At 42.3% G+C, this 19,715-nt stretch overlaps 1 protein-coding gene across 1 annotated transcript in view; it reads left to right on the top strand.

Annotated features, from left to right (window-relative positions):
- Positions 1–2,477: 2,477 nt before the first annotated feature.
- Positions 2,478–19,715, top strand: part of kdm4c (lysine (K)-specific demethylase 4C) — a 23,271-nt gene continuing 6,033 nt past the window's right edge. The window contains exons 1-16 of the mRNA XM_063008289.1: positions 2,478–2,544; positions 4,586–4,748; positions 5,355–5,530; positions 5,737–5,851; positions 7,180–7,373; positions 7,994–8,043; positions 8,733–8,836; positions 9,472–9,609; positions 10,049–10,245; positions 10,682–10,842; positions 12,543–13,549; positions 14,822–14,936; positions 16,480–16,661; positions 17,350–17,545; positions 18,088–18,164; positions 18,304–18,359. Of these exons, the coding sequence (XP_062864359.1) occupies positions 4,605–4,748; positions 5,355–5,530; positions 5,737–5,851; positions 7,180–7,373; positions 7,994–8,043; positions 8,733–8,836; positions 9,472–9,609; positions 10,049–10,245; positions 10,682–10,842; positions 12,543–13,549; positions 14,822–14,936; positions 16,480–16,661; positions 17,350–17,545; positions 18,088–18,164; positions 18,304–18,359 (2,912 nt within the window). The 5' untranslated portion in view covers positions 2,478–2,544; positions 4,586–4,604. The remainder of the gene's footprint in view (positions 2,545–4,585; positions 4,749–5,354; positions 5,531–5,736; positions 5,852–7,179; positions 7,374–7,993; positions 8,044–8,732; positions 8,837–9,471; positions 9,610–10,048; positions 10,246–10,681; positions 10,843–12,542; positions 13,550–14,821; positions 14,937–16,479; positions 16,662–17,349; positions 17,546–18,087; positions 18,165–18,303; positions 18,360–19,715) is intronic.

Below are 19,715 nucleotides of genomic sequence, written 5' to 3'. Positions count from 1 at the left end.
TCTGTAGTGTGTACTATTACTTTTGACTTTTTGATTTACAGTGTATCACAAAAGTGAGTACACCCCTCACATTTCTGCAGATATTTAAGTATATCTTTTCATGGGACAACACTGACAAAATGACACTTTGACACAATGAAAAGTAGTCTGTGTGCAGCTTATATAACAGTGTAAATTTATTCTTCCCTCAAAATAACTCAATATACAGCCATTAATGTCTAAACCACCGGCAACAAAAGTGAGTACACCCCTAAGAGACTACACCCCTAAATGTCCAAATTGAGCACTGCTTGTCATTTTCCCTCCAAAATGTCATGTGATTTGTTAGTGTTACTAGGTCTCATATGTGCATAGGGAGCAGGTGTGTTCAATTTAGTAGTACAGCTCTCACACTCTCTCATACTGGTCACTGAAAGTTCCAACATGGCACCTCATGGCAAAGAACTCTCTGAGGATCTTAAAAGACGAATTGTTGCGCTACATGAAGATGGCCAAGGCTACAAGAAGATTGCCAACACCCTGAAACTGAGCTGCAGCACAGTGGCCAAGATCATCCAGCGTTTTAAAAGAGCAGGGTCCACTCAGAACAGACCTCGCGTTGGTCGTCCAAAGAAGCTGAGTGCACGTGCTCAGCGTCACATCCAACTGCTGTCTTTGAAAGATAGGCGCAGGAGTGCTGTCAGCATTGCTGCAGAGATTGAAAAGGTGGGGGGTCAGCCTGTCAGTGCTCAGACCATACGCCGCACACTACATCAAATTGGTCTGCATGGCTGTCACCCCAGAAGGAAGCCTCTTCTGAAGTCTCTACACAAGAAAGCCCGCAAACAGTTTGCTGAAGACATGTCAACAAAGGACATGGATTACTGGAACCCTGTCCTATGGTCTGATGAGACCAAGATTAATTTGTTTGGTTCAGATGGTCTCAAGCATGTGTGGCGGCAATCACGTGAGGAGTACAAAGATAAGTGTGTCATGCCTACAGTCAAGCATGGTGGTGGGAATGCCATGGTCTGGGGCTGCATGAGTGCAGCAGGTGTTGGGGAGTTACATTTCATTGAGGGACACATGAACTCCAATATGTACTGTGAAATACTGAAGCAGAGCATGATCCCCTCCCTCCGGAAACTGGGTCGCAGGGCAGTGTTCCAGCATGATAATGACCCCAAACACACCTCTAAGATGACCACTGCTTTATTGAAGAGGCTGAGGGTAAAGGTGATGGACTGGCCAAGCATGTCTCCAGACCTAAACCCAATAGAACATCTTTGGGGCATCCTCAAGCGGAAGGTGGAGGAGCGCAAAGTCGAGAATATCCGCCAGCTCCGTGATGTCGTCATGGAGGAGTGGAAAAGCATTCCAGTGGCAACCTGTGAAGCTCTGGTAAACTCCATGCCCAGGAGAGTTAAGGCAGTTCTGGGAAATAATGGTGGCCACACAAAATATTGACACTTCAGGAACTTTCACTAAGGGGTGTACTCACTTTTGTTGCCGGTGGTTTAGACATTAATGGCTGTATATTGAGTTATTTTGAGGGAAGAATAAATTTACACTGTTATATAAGCTGCACACAGACTACTTTTCATTGTGTCAAAGTGTCATTTTGTCAGTGTTGTCCCATGAAAAGATATACTTAAATATCTGCAGAAATTTGAGGGGTGTACTCACTTTTGTGATACACTGTATGTAACTTGCTACTGAGGCCTTAATTTCCTTTGGGATTAATAAAGTATCTATCTATCTATCTATCTATCTATCTATCTATCTATCTATCTATCTATCTATCTATCTATCTATCTATCTATCTTTCTAATCTATCTATCTATCTATCTATCTGTCTGTCTGTCTGTCTGTCTGTCTGTCTGTCTGTCTGTCTGTCTGTCTGTCTGTCTGTCTATCTATCTATCTATCTATCTATCTCTCTCTCTCTCTCTCTCTCTCTCTCTCTCTCTCTATCTATCTATCTATCTATCTATCTATCTATCTATCTATCTATCTATCTATCTATCTATCTATCTGTCTGTCTGTCTGTGTTTATCTAATCAATCAATCAATCAATCAATCAATCAATCAGTGGCTGGGATTCGAACTCTTAACCTAGGCTACCACTGTCCATGACACACACTCACATATTTGAATTGAATTGAACTGTGTGTGTGGTACCTGACCCACTGCGACTCTTAACTAAAATATAACTATCACTTGGATAGATAGATAAATAGATGGGGTGTCCATATACTTTTGATCATGTCGTTAAACTGCGACCCAGGCGGCAATGTGCATCAACAACTAACAGTGAACGTGGCTCACAGAAGAAGACACGAAATCACGCGATATCAAACATAAGTCCTGGCTTAAATTACAAATCCCTCTATTTTCGATACGAAGTGCACTAGAAATTGTGTAGACTTTGTTTTCAAGTAGCCTAAACAGTGCGCGAGTGTAGGGAGCATCTAGGCGGTTTAAAATACGGCCTAGAGTTGTCGACCATCTGGGGCGATTTAAAAGGATTTCCCTGTCAACAACGCTTGTTTCTCAAGACTTGAGGTAAATATTTGCGCTTAAACGGCTGTATAGAGCAGAAACACGACCTACAGGTGCACAAATGCACACTGTAATGTAATATCGAAGTGTTTTACTGTGGAATTGTTTGTTTTCCAAATTCAGGAGCATTAGCTGGTTAGCTTGCTAACGTTCGCTAACGGGTGAGCAGAGGTTTAAATATCCACCTGTACATAAACAAACCACGCTAACTGCAACTTTACACACATGCACCGTGTTACACTTACAATATCTACTTCTGTACGTTGTTTTTTAATTAATAATAAACAGCTGTGATGACGTATATCCGCTTTTTTACGCTGTTTGTGGTTTTAAAAGCTAACTACAAGCTAACTGGCTAACTGTCAAAGCAGGCCTGCATAAGTATCAACACTCGAAAAGTCTAAACTTGTTTTATTAGTTTTTTTATTATTATTCAAGAATTAGCTTCTTTCCCCCCGAATATATAATAATTAAAACGAAAATATTCTAATTAAAACGATACAAACAAAGTTTGCACAATGACACAGGTTCGTTATCATTAACACAGAATAGGGTCACGGTGTTCCGTGCACTTTGCCTTTGTGCAGATACAAAGATGAAGCACTTTGAGAAATCATCTTAAACTCAAGGCGACGTTTTACGATCTGCTTAGTTCACTTTCGATCTGTCTGAATAAAAGTGAAATTAAAAATCCCATGATTGACTTGCTGGATTGAATTCCATTACCAGTAACAGTAATCCGTACAGCGTTTTCGACGCTGGTGTGGTAACGTGGACAACAATAAAGACCAAAACCAGTTTAAGTGTCGATTTTATTTGCTGGTTCGGTCGCCTCACAGCAATAAGATCCTGGGTTCGGTCCTTTCTGTGTGGAGTTTGCATGTTCTCCCCGTGTCTGTGTGTGTTTCCTCCGGGGGCTCCGGTTTCCTCCCACAGTCCAAAAACATGCAAGTGAGATACAAAATTGTCCATGACTGTGTTTGATATTAAAACTCGTGAACTGATGAATCTTGTGTAAAGACGAACAATCTGTCCTGTCATGAATGTAACCAAAGTGTATTAAACATGACGTCTAAATCTAAATAATTAAATATATAATAATTTGCTTTTGACCAGTTCATTAAAAATAATAATAGTAATAATAAGCATTATCTAATAATTAACTTGCGGTATGAAATGACGATTACTTATTCAGTTAAAAGAACCTCAAACCAATGCAAGCCTATCTTCAGATCTAGATAACCAAACTCTTATTTTGGACACATTATGAGAGGATCTAATTCTTGGGGGAATAACAGTTATGCTTGGAGGAGTTAAAGGTAAAAGAGGAAGAGGATGGCCAGCAACGAGATGGATGGAAACAATTTGGGGAACAAATTCAGAGCCATTTAGAAGTCTTAAGGCTTAAACAGAAGTCAGGATGTTCTGGAGAAACGCTATCCATGGTCGCCAGGAGTCAGAATTGACTTGATAGCCTACATAATCTCTAGTACTCTTCTAAAAAATGTGCCAGAGGTTTAAGTGCCTGCTGTATAATGTCCCAGGGTATAAGTTTGTTTGTTTATTAGGGTTTTAACGTCATGTTTTCACACCTTGGTTACATTCATGACAGAAACGGTAGTTACTCATTACACAAGATTCATCAGTTCACAAGTTTAATATCAAACACAGTCATGGACAATTTAGTATCTCCAATTCACCTCACTTGCACGTCTTCGGACTGTGGGAGTAAACCTACGCAGACACGGGGAGAACATGCAAACTCCACACAGAAAGGACTGGGACCGCCCCACCTGGGGATCGAACCTTGCTGTGAGGAGACAGTGCTACCCACTTAGCCACCGTGCCGCCCCCCCCAGGGTATAAGTAAGTAATCGAGTGAACATGGTATGATGCCCTGCGTTGGAGTGCATCTATTGCTTCCAGGATAGACATTAGAACAACCGTGACCCTGACCAGAACGACGTGGTTATTTAAGATCAGTGATTGAATGATTAAATGCTTTTTGCTCACTTTTTTTCCCCTCACGTTTCTGTTTCTGCAGTAGTGAAACACAGGCCATCATGGCGGGCGTTGGGGCGAATGCCTCGACTAACCCTGCATGTAAAATCATGACCTTTCGACCCACTATGGAGGAGTTTCGGGACTTTAACCAGTATCTGGTGTACATGGAGTCGCAGGGAGCGCATCGTGCCGGACTGGCCAAGGTGATGTGTGTGAAAACAATCCCTGACCTTCACAGACCACAAAAATGTATAATAAATTATATATATATGTAGCCAAATGGGCATGTTGGACAAAACTTTGAGCAATAAGGTAAAGTTGCCCCCACCACTTTCATTACCATTACTGTAGGCTTTTCGGGGTAACAAAAAGCAACTTTAATTACGGTTTGAGTGTTTGGTAAGCATACAACCCCATACCACAGATTTCAGTAGATACGTGACTAAATCTTGTGAGATTTTGTAAAATACATACATAAATACGTATAAAGGTATAATATAACAATTCAACAATTCATTTTTAAACAATTCTGTTTAACAATTCATAATAATCCAAATAATTCCTGATCATTTATAATAAATACCAATTGTTGTATGCTATGCATGCACCATAAAAAGTGTTTACATGTATATAGTACCGTACTGTAAATTTTTATTCTGATGTGAGCTGCTGTAACAAAGAAATTTCCTGCAAAGGGTCAATAAAGAATTTATCTATCTATATATTTACAAGTTTGCTTTTGTTTAATAATATTTTCTCCTCAGCCTCTGATATTAATGTATTTTTCTCTCTTTTTTACCTTCTTGCAGGTGATCCCGCCAAATGGCTGGAAGCCGAGGCGATGCTACGATGACATCGACGACCTCATCATTCAGGCGCCCATTCAGCAGATGGTGGCCGGCCAGTCGGGGCTCTTCACGCAGTACAACATCCAGAAGAAGCCGCTCGCAGTGCAGGAGTTTCGCCGACTGGCTAACAGCGATCAGTAAGAAACACACACACACACACAACCTGTGTCTATAAAATCACCTGTAGTCCTATAGCATCTCACTCTACGTTTACTCTAGGTAACAAGTCACTAGTATTTTTCCTGGTTTGGTTCCGATGAGCGTGTAGGAAGCTCATCAGCGTACGTTTAGCATGTGGCTAGTGAATGATCCACTCACCTTTTGAAGTGCGATTTGTCTGCAGATACTGTACACCACGCTACCTGAACTATGAAGACCTGGAGAGAAAGTACTGGAGGAATCTGACCTTCGTGCCACCCATATACGGCGCAGACGTGAGTGGAACGCTGTACGATGAGGTACGTGGGTGACACAACTGATTTTACGTCTGTAAATACTAATACAGTACAATAAGGAAACGACTAGGAATCCCAAATAATATAATAGAAGTTTTTCTTCTACTAAACATCTGAAAACAGACATGAAAAATCTAATGAATTGCCTCTCAGCAACGATTATTACTTTCATGTGGACATGGTGTTAAACCCCTCAGTCAATTAATCTTTCACAAATATAAAACTGAGGACTCGCATATGAAAATAAATAAAACAAAAATGAAACAAGAAAGACTATGACTTGGAAAAATAAATAAATAAATAAAAAACTTCAATGTTCCTGCCATGAATGTAACCAATGTGTTAACATGGCGTTAAACAACAAAACAAACAAACAAACTTCTGTAAATAAATGCGAGACGTGATCATGTCATGGTGATGGTGAACGCTGGCGCATTTGGCTGCCGCTACCGTTGCCGTATTTTATTTTATTTTATTGTATTTTATTTTATTTTTTATCGTAATTTTCTTTCATTTTCATCTTTTCGCACACTCCTGTGGTCACTAGCCATTCGTGCGTTTTTGGGTCGTGAGAGTTACGCTGGTGTGTTCGGATGCCGCTTCTCCCCCGGTGAAACGGTTTGAACGAAAACATTGCACGAAACATTTCTATGATGTGGAGCGGAGTATCCGGAGCAGCGAGAGTTAGCGGATAACTCCTTTCTCTGTCAATGTGGATTGTTTGGAATTGCTCCTTTGGCTGCTGGGATTGGATGGCTTGGAGTCTCTGCAACTTTTCTGGTCTAGACAACGTCTCCGGTCTCATCATGACGATGGAGCGCTCTTACAGTGAACTCTATGCTCTGGGACATTCACGGTATAAACTACTCCACCGCGACCCTGGTATTTTGCAAAGGCCTAAATATTCCCACCGAGCCTCAGTTCGGACTTTTGTTTACCAACAGCATGCTAACAGCAACGTTCCCTCACTCTGGTCACTGCAACGCCATGAGGTAGCCAAGGTGATGCTAGGCTCCTCCCAACAGAAGTACGGAAATCTCATCTGCAGCAGCGTTCAAAACCCTCAAAACATCTGACTCAGAAAACATCTTTTCCAGCTGACTCAGAACTGTGCCACATGTTTGGTGTTTCCTATGTTTGTAAATATGTATTTTATTTATTTTTGCTTAGTAAATGTGTATTTTATTTATTTTGCTTAGCTTTTCTATATTTTTATTGTACAGTGTCCTTGGGTGTCATGAAAGGCGCTTTTCAAATAAAATGTTATTATTATTATTATCATGTACCATCATGTCCCATATCTGCACTTTTTGTTGTTGTATCCGTTCAAGGACGTAGAGGAGTGGAATATCGGGCACCTGAACTCCATCCTGGACGTAATCGAAGAGGACTGTGGGGTCTCCATCCAGGGTGTCAACACGCCATACTTGTACTTCGGCATGTGGAAGACGAGCTTCACCTGGCACACAGAGGACATGGACCTCTACAGCATCAACTACCTGCATTTTGGAGAACCCAAGTTCTGGTTAGAGTCGTGCTTTTGTATGTTCTCCGTGTCGACCGAATCAGATCGTCACCATGCTTAACCTTTTGATGGTCTGCTCAGCCGTTTGGTTGAACTTATTCTGAGTCTTAATACTTGGGTAAAATCAAGCATTACAAGACTGTCGAAACACTTTACGGTCAAATGTATGAGGATACCCCTTGTAATTATTATTAATGGTGCACACATTGTTAAAAGAGAAGAATAAGATCAGTCGCGCTGTACCTTTTGAGAAATACTTGTACGTTATGTGATTGGGAGCTTGTGTGAACGCCGTGCCGTACTGTTCCACCACATGGCTGTTTGTACCGTACACAAGAGACGTGAGATGTCAACATGTGCCGCGTGCTGGAGGCTGTTGCTATTAATATGTCCAGTTCTTCGATCGTTCTGTCGCCTCACGGCGAGAAGGTTCTGCGTTCGGTATTGCAACTCTTGCGTTGACGCCTGGAAGTCTGATAACCTTATGTTCAGGCGTCCACATACTTCTAGCCATATAGTGTATATTCATATACCTTGCTATGTATATTTAAATATGCATTAATGGAATAAGCTCATAGTGTGTGTGGATCTGAGTGAAGTTCTTTTTGTGAATGTTTTAGGTACGCTATTCCCCCGGAGCATGGAAAGAGACTGGAGCGACTAGCCACAGGTCATTATGTTTTTTTCTTGTTGTTGGAGACATTAGTTCTGCCATGGATTGGCACTCTGTTCAGGTTTCTTGCTCATACACAAGATGCCGTATCGGACACACCCAACTCACACATTCATATTAGATGAGAAGAGAGGAGCCCCCCTGTATGCAACCTATGCCAAGCCATCATTACTGTAAAACACATCATGACTCTATAAGCAATATCTTTACCAGAAACAATGCAAACATGATCATAAACTTTCTTACAAATACGAACTTAAGGACTTTTTTATAAACTGCCCAGAATAACCGGTCCTGCCTTGAAAATAACTCAACAGAGTAAACAAGGCGATATAAAAACCAAATAAACAAACAAAGAAATGTTTACAGTGTTTCCGGGTCAGTCCTGTCATCCTGTTTAATCGAAGGCAGAATCTAAAACTCGTATATTCCCACATTTTTCCTGGTTTCCCACCAGTACGAAGCGTATTCTGTCTATAAGGTTACTGTATTGCGACCTCATTAGCAGATCACGGGTTTTTTTGCACCAGCACTCGCATGACTCGAACCCCACTCTCTTGTTTTAGCCAGATAAAAGATGTACCAGTGTATTAAACTCTGGAAAATGCTTTCAATTTTTTTTTTAAAGATCCATAGTTAGTATTTTTGTAAAAATTATGTGTTTTTTTTGTGTTCATTTCTTGCAGGCTTTTTTCCTAACAGCTTCAAGAGTTGTGAAGCTTTTCTCAGACACAAGATGACCCTCATATCTCCCTCTGTGCTGAAGAAATACGGCATCCCATTCGATAAGGTAAATATCTCGCTTCCTCTACTGCTGCTGACCCCCACTCCTGACCGACTAACACATGACCCTTTGACACTTGTGCTTCTTTTTACCTGCACAAGGCGAGTTCATATGGAGATCCGTATTGTGAAGTGAGAGTCACATACCAATGCACATTATACCCCCCCCACCCCACCCCCGTCTCTATGCAGGTGCCATCCATCAGCAAGCAGAGGTCATAACTGCAGCAGTTCCACTTTGTCATTCCCACCCTCAGATGAGCAAATCATTGTTTGTAAAGGCGTCTACCATGCTGGTAGCAGAGCGGTGGTTCAAACTTGTGAGTTTGAGTGTCAGCTCTGGTGTGCTAGTGTGTTTTACTGCTTCGCCACCTGAGCTCTTTAAGATTTAGACCTTAGATTTTAGATTTCGATTGTTTCGAAGATGCACTTCAAAGGTTTGGAGGTCTTTTAAGTCAAGACTTTCATATCATTAGTCTGTCGAATCAAATCTGCCGGTAAAATGATCTGCTATTGCGACCACTCATGAGAGCGGTCCAAAGGAACCGTTTGTCCTTCTGGAATCCTGTACCTACATTTTATAATAAAAGCCGTTAAACCGGTTCTTCATTTCTGTTTTCGTGCTTGTGTATATGTTATCAGATTACACAGGAAGCTGGGGAGTTCATGATCACGTTCCCGTACAGCTACCACGCCGGCTTTAACCATGGCTTCAACTGCGCTGAATCCACCAACTTTGCCAGCCTGCGCTGGATCGACTACGGCAAAGTGGCCACTCAGGTAGATCTGCCATGCGTCACTGATACACCAGAGCTCAATATTTATTATACCTGGGGGTTCTGAGAAATTGTGAGAGTTTTATATTGATTTTTAACTGTTTTTAATTGTATTTCAGTGTTTTTGTATTATACTTGTGTTATTTTTAGTGTATAAGTGTCAAAAACAACCCCATTATTTTACATTAGCCTAAAATATATGCAGTTCCACGAGACCATGGACGCATTAACAGGTTTCCCCAAACATGCTTATGGGAAAAAATACCTTGAAACTCAATGTCTTTTAAACTCAACGCCAGTCCCAGAACCCATTGAGTTTCAAGGTACCGCTGTACAGGTCATTAGTAATGAGATTTTTACCTCCAGATTCCCACACTGTGTATCTGAATAGTGTTGTTTCTCTTCTTGAAAGTGATTAAAGCTGAACTCCTTAATCTTCACAGTGCATGTGCAGTAGGGACATGGTCAAGATCTCCATGGACCCATTCGTTAGACATTTCCAGCCAGATCGGTACCAGGCATGGACGCAGGGCAAAGACACCTGCCCGCTGGACCATACGCTGGCTACACCCCTCACCACACCCGAGCTCCAAACGTGGCTCCAGAGACGCCAGAAAAAAGGCCAGAAATCCAACAAGAGGTAATCCTGATCTAACAGTCCTGGTCTAACACACTTGACTTGAGTTTTTATCTTCTGGAACATGGGTGGCACTGTCCATGGTCGAGTAAGCTTTTAAGTTTCCGTGGGTGTTTTCTGCTCCTGCTTTTCCTTTGTCCATGCGATTAGCAACAAACTTCAGTCCAGCTTTGTGGTGCCAGTTTTGTATCAAGGTCTTGCAAGCAACCACGGATGTATTTTCTTTTTAATTGGTTGAGTCGAATGAGCCCTATTTATGTGCGCGCTGAAAAGTCACCAGCTCAAGTCAATCATATTCAATCACAACTTGGAGTTATAGCTAAAATGCCCACACAGAGGCCACTCTAATTTAATGTTATTTGTTTAATGTCACAGCACAAACACTTGTGATTCAACGGCACCGAATAATTAATCTGACGTTGCTGTGCGTTTTTTTCAGAGTCCGCCAGCCTTGCACGCGCTCCAAGCGGCTGAAGACGGTGCAGCAGCCGGTTGCTGTGGAGAACGAGACTACGAGGCAGGGAAACCAGGGAAACCAGGATGAGAAAGAAGCTCAGCTGAAAAAAGACGACAAACTCCACAATGCAGTGCAAATCCCAGGTGATTTTTATAGTGGTTAAAATTCTGTTAATTCAGAGGTTAAAGAAAGATTATTACTGTTAGCATGGCAATAACAAATTTACTAAAAATCCCATTAGGCCAGTGAACATTGGCCTTTTTTTAGGGTAGAAAAGGAAAGTTGTTTGACCCTTGCTTACCACTTTACATTAGTAAAGTGACTTATTACGTCAGGTAGGTTTCCCACCACCACCACAAGTGCTCAGACATTTCATTTCATCATCCGCTTTATCCTGGTCAGCATTGGGGCAGATTTGGTTTCACTGTAAAACACTCACATAGCCCAGTTACTCATTACACAAGGTTATACAGAACACAGTCCTGGACAATTCTGTATCTCCAATTCACCTCACTTGCTCGTCTATGGACTGTGGGAGGAAACCAGGGAGAACATGCAAACTCCACACAGAAAGGACCCGGACCGGACCGCCCCGCCTGAGGATCGAACCCAGGACCTTCTTGCTGCGAGGCGACAGCGCTACCCACCGGGTCACCGTGCCGCCCTGATAATCAAAGTCTAAGATCGGAGTGAACCTATATTATCTGCTAGTAGTAATTCCTTTTTTGATTAAAGGCGGTTTTAAGCCACTAGCTGAAATGTGACGTCCTACCAAGGAGCAAAGTACAGCAGTGAAAGACAAAGACTGTATACGCCCAAGACATTAAGTTAATACAGAAATAATCCTCAAATTTCTTAATAATATAAGACTGAAAACGTCATGTCATATAAATGTGAGATGGCGTTATAAAAACAAACAAACCAACCCACCAGGGAGCGATAGCGCTCTGTTACATATACGTCTACAACTCGCTGTTTATCCCACACTTGTCTTTAGTTCACAACCTTTTGACCTGTGCAGTAATGGTTCTCAGACAGGTTACATGCAAGCTATGTGTGTGTCGATATCACATCTTATGCCAAGTTCACACGACACGATTTCTGGCCAGATTTCGCTCGGCGACCGGTCGGCGCTAGATTTGCCGGCTCGGGAGAAACTCGGCTCTCGGTCGCTAAGTGTGAACTACTCAACAACTCCATCCGGATCGAGATTTCTAGCATGTCAGGTATCTGATCTCAGTTGCACATCTGGCAATGAGTGCTCTGTCGAACAGCCAATGAGAACGCAGGATACGGTGTGAGGGGAAACGCAGGAGAGGAGTGTAAACAGGTGGGACAGGGGGATTAATATAGTTTATATCGGAATACACCGGCACACACACACACGTTTTACAGTATTTCTGACCTGATCGTCCTCTACAGAACACCCACGCTGCATTGCAAAAATATTAATTAACCTCCAACTTACTATAGAACGATCCGTACTGTTCGTGTTGCCAGATCCACTCAGATTCATTTATTCTTCCTCCTTGATCTTACGCTGCACATCAGCGCACAAACAACTTTGATCACTCGCTACTTGTTGACGTGCATTTTTGGACGTGGTGTCATGTGACAAAACGTAGTTTGGGAGAGCAGGGAAGCTCGCCTGTGATTCCGGTCGGTGTCGGGTCGTGTGGTGTGAGATATACACCGACTGAAAGACTCCCGAGTGCAAGAGATTCAGTCGTGTAGTGTGAACTGTACAGCGACCCGACAAATCAGAAAGTCGTGTGGTGTGAACTTGGCATAAGCGGCTAGGCCCAAACTAATGATTAAACGGTAAATTCTGTTTGTCTTTTAGGCCCCGCCGGTCTTTGTCAGCAGGCGTGTTTTGTCAAGGTAACGCGCGTTGAGCGCGATTTATTGGCCCGCTCATCTAAATCCCAGAGAGACTCGTCCGAAGAACCATCCGATGATTGTCAACCCATTAAACAGTCCCAGTCTGAGACTGCAGACTGTCAGGACAACGTGCTCTCTGATGTTCCTTCGAAAAAGGCCTTAGAAACCAACCGGTCCCTTATGTCCACAGAGAACGCCGCTAATGAATCGACATCTTCCAATCTGCTCACCAAACCCCACCGAGGTTCTGATGATGCTGACGACACGGCAAGTCCAGATCGGATCAGCGAGTCGACCGCACGTCCTACAGTAACGAAGCTCGATGAGGAAAGTCCTGCAGTCACTGTTGAAAAGTCTGGAGCCCCTTCGTCCGACATGCCTCTCTTGACCCCGGAGTGTGCGGAGCAGGACGGACCAAGCAACACTTTGCATCAGATGTGTGAAATGCCCTTCCTGACCCTAGCTGTTCAGTCCAGCAATAAAACACCTCTGGATGATTCAAATACTTCTGCAGAACCATCGACCCTCCTAAAGAAACGTCCACCGCCTAACGAAACCAACACAAAGCCACTTTATTCTGATTTAAGTAGTTATTCAGACACTAAAAATGATATGCCGGATTTATTAATGATGCCCAGCAGCAGCTGTAGCGATGCAACTCCATATCAAGCCTCACCCAGTACAACAGCGCCTCACGTCATGTGTGCGGAGCCTCACCGCCACCAGGTCGAATCTCCTGATCCTACAGGCCCTCCGGACACGTGCGTGAACTTCACTAACCTGGAGCGTGCGGTGTACCATTCAGGCACGAAGCTTTCGGAAGCTCCAGACAGGCCGTGCAGGTCGCAGGTCGCAGACCAGTGCGATGCGTCGGTCGGGAGAGGGGAGGACAGTACCGGCGAGTCCGGTGAGGAGGACAGCACGAGCGAGGGCGAGTATGGAAGCATGGAGTCGGCTGACGACAGCAATGTGAGTGTCACAAGTGTTGTTTTATTTATTAAAGTGCAATTCATGTGACTTTGAATAAGTGCACTTGAAAAGCAAGTTGTTGTAATTTTCTTCTTATCGGAACCTATTGGAGAATTGGAAATGACTAGATACATACAGTACCAGTCAAAAGTTTGGACACACCTTCTCTTCAGTGGTTTTTCTTGATTATTTTTATTTTCTACGTTGTAGATTAATACTGAAGACGTCCAAACTATGAAGTAACACATATGGAATTATGTAGTGAACAAAAAAATTTTAAACAAACCAGAATATGTTTTATATTTTACCAAATCTACTTCTGCACAGCACAACTGATGGTCTCAAACACATTAAAAAAAGCAAGAAATTCCAGAAATTAACTCTAGACGAGGCACAAACGTTAATTGAAAACCGTTCCAGGTGGCACCTCATGAAGCTGATTGAGAAAATGCCAAAAAGTGTGCAAAGCTCCTCATCAGAGCAAAAGATGGCTACTTTAAAGAATATAAAATATAAAACATATTCTGGTTTAACACTTTTTTGTTTACTACATAATTCCATACGTGTTCCTTCATAGTTTGGACGTCTTTATTATTAATCTACAGTGTTGAAAATTAAAAAAAATCAAGAAAAAACACAGGAATGAGAAAGTGTGTCTAAACTTTTGACTGGTACTGAATATTCACCTGCTCCAAAAATCTGAATCAGCTCAGCACATCCTTAAACCTTCCCACTACTCATGAGGGCAGTTGTAGCCTAGTGGTTAAGGTACTGGACTAGTAATCGGAGGGTTGCCGGTTTAAGCCCCACCACTGCCAGGTTGCCACTGTTGGGTCTTTGAGCAAGGCCCTTAACCCTCAGTTGCTTAGACTGTATACTGTCGGTCGCTTTGGATAAAAGCATCTGCTAAATGCTGAAAATGTAAATGATGAATAGTACTGTAGTAGTATAACACTGTTTTGCAGCCGTCATGTGTCCGTTTTTTAAAACAGCTTTTTTCGGAATAGCCCAAAAGTAAAGTCACTTAAAGTAAATCTTAATTCCTTTGTCCCATCTTAACCTTTTCTTTATTTTTTTTGCTCACATTGATAGTAAAAATGCTCAGAAACGTCCGTCCACGTTGCATCTCTCTGAGCAGTTCTACCGTTCTGTACATCTTTATATGACACATCATTAAAAATACATATTTTTGCTTATTTATTGGACATGCAAATGATTTAGGATTCAAGACTGTAAATGCATATTTCTAATTTCCACTTTCCGTTCTCTCAGTACCGTCTACACTCGGTGAAGAGAAGGACAGCCAAGAGTCGGCGTCACCCCTTGAGGAAGCCAACAGCGAGGGCGGTGCCCAGTGCGGTCAAGCAGCAGGACAACAGCGATGACGGTAAATTCATCATCATCAACTGTTTTATATATTTTACCAGCTAATGCAGAGGGGTGACATTTAAACCACAACATTTAAACTAATACGAAACTATTAAAGAAAAACTGCAGAGACTGGGTTCAGTAAACGAGAACAAAGCCTCCATGCTTTATTCCAGAGACGATCACATCTGGATATCGATCTAAAGAATGTGTCCCCCAGTCCAGTCGTGTCCAGTTACCCTGATTGCGTCCTCTATACAGATTCGACCCGTCACCGCTGACCGAGGACGCCTCTCGACTGACATCCAGTCAGTACAGGCTGCATTTCTCACCTGCACGAGTCGAGTTCATACACCGACGGGCACCGTGTACGGAGGGCCACACCCCCATCGGCATTATCCCTCAGCCCCGTGCAGGCGCCATCAGTCGGCCAGCAGGGGCCGCAGTCGCACCGGTTATGAGGACCTATGATCCCACTATCCTTTCCTCTAACCCTGAACAACAGCCGATCGTCGTTCATGCTGCCGCCCAGCCCGGTCGGAAGGCAGAGCTGAGATTCGATACGATGTATTCGAGACCCCAACTCATTTTTAAATCTGAATATCTTTAAATCTATAAAGCAATTTTTGACAGATCTCCAAAGAGCAGATGGGCTAAATAATTAAATTCTTTAAAAATACAGTGATCTCGTCTGCACTTTCTAATCTTGCCCATGTTTTCAATTTATTTTATAAGATTACAGTGACCTCAACCTGGTCCTCTCTTGCAGAAGCCGTGAGATTCATGGCTCCAGTATTTCTTTCTATTTTAGGTTTAACAGTTCCAAACAAAGGCCTTTTAGATTTTTAAACCCGTCTTTTTCCAATTACTTATTTTATTTAAAGCCTTTTTCTTCATTTACTCCATCAATGAACCTATGCCAACAAACAGAATGGAGCAAGCTGTGTGGACTAGACGCCGAATCGGACACACCCAGTTGATTCATTTATACCTATTGAGAGGGGGACCCCCACCAACATGTGAAACATGCCATACCATCTTAACAATAAAGCACATTATTATCGAACGTCACAAGTACAGTACAATAAGAAATCAATTAGGAATCCCGAATAATCTGATAGAAATTTTTTAACTCTAAACACTATAAAAAAAGTTATAAAATTTCTTGCAAATACTGAACTAATCACAAAAGTGTGAAAACATCAAAAATCTAACGAAGCACCTCTCAGCCACAATTATTAATTACATGAAGACATGATGTTAAACCCCTTAATCAACAAATCACGAAAAATAAAAAGAAATCTGAGAACTTAAATATGAAGATAAATAAAACTAAGATGAAACAAGAAAGACTAAGACTTGGAAAATAAATAAATAAAACTTCAATGATCCTGCCATGAATGTGACCAACGTGTTAACACGGCGTTAAACCATAAAATAAACAAACAAACTCCATCAGTGGCTGCGGCATGATTAATAATTATTTAGTTATATAAAACTATATGTAAAACTATATGTACTGAGTGTTAATTGTGTCCATCTTGTTGTGCTTATCGTATCAGAACACATGGAAGAGGGATCTGCAGACGGAGAGCAGCAGGAAGATGACCTCTGGGCCAGGTCTCTGGTTCATCTCTGGCACAACAGAAAGTTCCACTTTCCCTCCGAGAGAGAATACAACAGCACAGCGGCTAAAACCGCCCCACATTGTGCTGTCTGCACCCTCTTCATGCCTTATTATCAGGTAACTTGACGATACGACTCTATGCAAAGAACACACGACACGACACAATCTCAGTCATTTAACGAAGCTGTTCATACCAGCTAGAGCTTAAATGATGATGGTTACTGAGGCTGGTACTTCAGATAATATAATACACAATCAAATATCAATTTTTATTTAAGTAATTTATGTACACTCGGGCCAAAATTATGTGGACTCCTGACCATAACAGTTACAAAACCACTGGCATCAATATTGAGTTATTCAGAGAACAACCTTTGTCCATATGCCCTGACTGAGGAGAGTCGCAGACTATCACACACCCACCTCGGCTCATAAATGCTATAAATTCCTCATAAATGCCGAAATTATGGCAAAATTACACACATGAACTGGGATTGATGAAGGGCAGTACTGCATTCTTCAATAGCGATTGGCAACCGCACACGTCGGAGGGTGTGTGTGTGTCGGGTATAACCCTCCTCAGCCGGGGTGGGGGTCTGCAGCAGTGGGGACGATACAGCTGGGGAATTAAATTCGACTAGAAAAAGGGAAAAATGCATAAAAGAAAAAACAAAGGTTTCAAACACACTACTTTTAAAATCCTGGAATTCATGTCACATGCGTAGTAGTATTGTGGTGTCCCTAATAAACTGGCATGATGGAGACAGTGTGCAGCATTTAAACGTGATCTTTTATTTCTCATCAGCCTGAGGAGAGAGCGGACGAAAGCCGACCTGATGTGCCAGTGAGTGTGGGGAAGGTGGCAGCGAGGTCGAGACCCCTCATCCCTGAAATCTGCTTTGCATATCGTGAGGGCTCGTGTCCCCCCAGCACATCTCTAGAAGAGGATGGATCCAGTCCTCTTGTGTCCTGCAGAAGCTGCTGCGTTCAGGTTCATGCCAGTACGTAACCGCACACACACACACACACACACACACACACACACACACACACACACACACACACAGCCTTACTGCATGGAATAGAATAGAATAGAATGTGTACACGTGTACAGTACAACAAAATTCTTTCGTCACGTATCCCAGCTTGTTTGGAAACTGGGGTCAGAGCGCAGGGTCAGCCATTGCACGACGCCCCTGGAGCCGAGAGTGTTAAGGGCCTTGCTCGAGGGCCCAACCCAAAGCTCTACCCACTAGGCCAGGGCTTTTCAACCTTTTTAGGCATGCGCCCCCCTCCCCTTGGTGACACGGCGCTCAGTCGCGTATACCCAGCGCTGCTTCCACCACGCCCCCCTCCCCTTAGTAAAGCCATGGCTCAAACACGGATGCCACTGGTTCATAATAATAATCTCCCCACTCCCCTTGATGAACCGCGGCTCAATCTCGTGTGCCACTGGTTCATAATAATAATCTCGTAATGCCACGCCCCCCCCCCCCCCCCAACCATTACCACTGTAATAGATGGACTATTTTGTTCCTTCTAGGTTGCTACGGCATTGGTGCTGATGAGGTCAGTCAGGAGTGGATGTGTGACCGCTGTTCCTGTGGAGATCTTACAGCTGTATGTTCTCGCTCACCCATACGATTCAGCCCTATTTATTATTATTCTATCTTTGACTTTAAAATGTTTTTTTTCTGTGTGTCTACACGTGTGTGTGTGTGTGTGTGTGTGTGTGTGTGTGTGTGTGTGTGTGTGGCAGGAGTGCTGTTTGTGTAACCTAAGAGGTGGTGCATTAAAAAGAACCGCAGATAACAGGTAAGGACTCCCCTCTTGCTGACTTAACATAGATTCGTTTCAACTATTATGAAGCCTGTTTTACTTTTTATGCATTTACCCCCAATTTTCCTCCCAACTTGGTTCGTATTCAGTTACGCAATTTGTATTTGTGCTTCTCCCGCTGCAGACCAAGGCTGTTACTAAATCACATCATGTGTTCACATTAGTAACAGTTCATTACTGGACCAAACACATTCGTTTAAAATTCGTTTTTTAAATTCCTGTCTAGTGATCGACCGATTAATCGATTAATATGTGCGCACAAGGCCGATATTTAAACATTGCCTCCGTCAGCTCAGTGACTAATGGGTCTGGCTGTTGTTAGAGCGCCCCGTGTGTCCATTTTGCCACTCTCCAGGCAGACATCAGTGAATGCACAAGAACAAGGATTGTAATCCTCCAGCCTGTAGCTGGATAATAAATAATAAATAATGGCTCCTTAAAAGAAGTTCTTCTATGTGCAACTGTCTTCACTAAGCATGTTTGTTCATTCTTAAAAACAAAAAGATACTGCTATCTGCTTGTGTATGATAAGTGCACTGAAACCTTTGAAATAATTTGTATTTTATTTAAAGTTTTTTATTTTTTTTATTTAATTTTTTGAACGGCCAAAAGAGCAAACAAGAATATACAGTGATAAATAAATGTTTATTTAAGATCATTCATTCTGTTTTGTTGTAGTATTATTATTATTATTATTATTGTATTTTTTAGTTGTAAATAAAATGGTATTATCGGCTTTATATATCGGCCATCGGCCACTTCTTTCGTCTAAATATCGGTATCTGCATCGGCCATTAAAAAACCCATATCGGTCGATCACTATTCCTGTCCTTATATATTGAGATCTGTTTGACTATTACTTGCATTGTTTCACTACATTGCAGTTTGCATTTTATGCTTCTTACTCTAATACTTTAATGCTGCTGCTATGTAACCCATACACTGCTAACCTACAATCAGAATATGTTTGTTTTACCTCACTTATCATTTACTCAGTACCGTGTACTGGCCGACACTACTCTTGTCTTTTGTCCCACCCCCTCAATTACTGTACGTAGATTAAAAATGTCTCTCGTATTTATTGTGCTTGTTTTGCACTTGTGTTCCGTGTTGCACCCTGGTCCAGGAAGAACATCGTTTCGTTTCAGTGTACAGCTGAAATGACAATAAAGCCTCTATTGAACTCGGTGATCTGATATGAACAATAAAAAAAGCACCTACAACTGTGCTGAACATAATTATCATCATGTTTATCCATCACGTGGCTCCGCCTTCTTTTTGCCACAGTGCTGCGTCACGTCTCTGAGAGTGTAAAGTGTCACGGTGTTGATA

This window comes from Trichomycterus rosablanca, chromosome 14, assembly GCF_030014385.1.
Source record: "Trichomycterus rosablanca isolate fTriRos1 chromosome 14, fTriRos1.hap1, whole genome shotgun sequence".
Lineage (NCBI taxonomy): Eukaryota > Metazoa > Chordata > Actinopteri > Siluriformes > Trichomycteridae > Trichomycterus > Trichomycterus rosablanca.
Note: the sequence above shows the minus strand (reverse complement) of the source record. Positions and strands in the feature narration are given on the sequence as shown.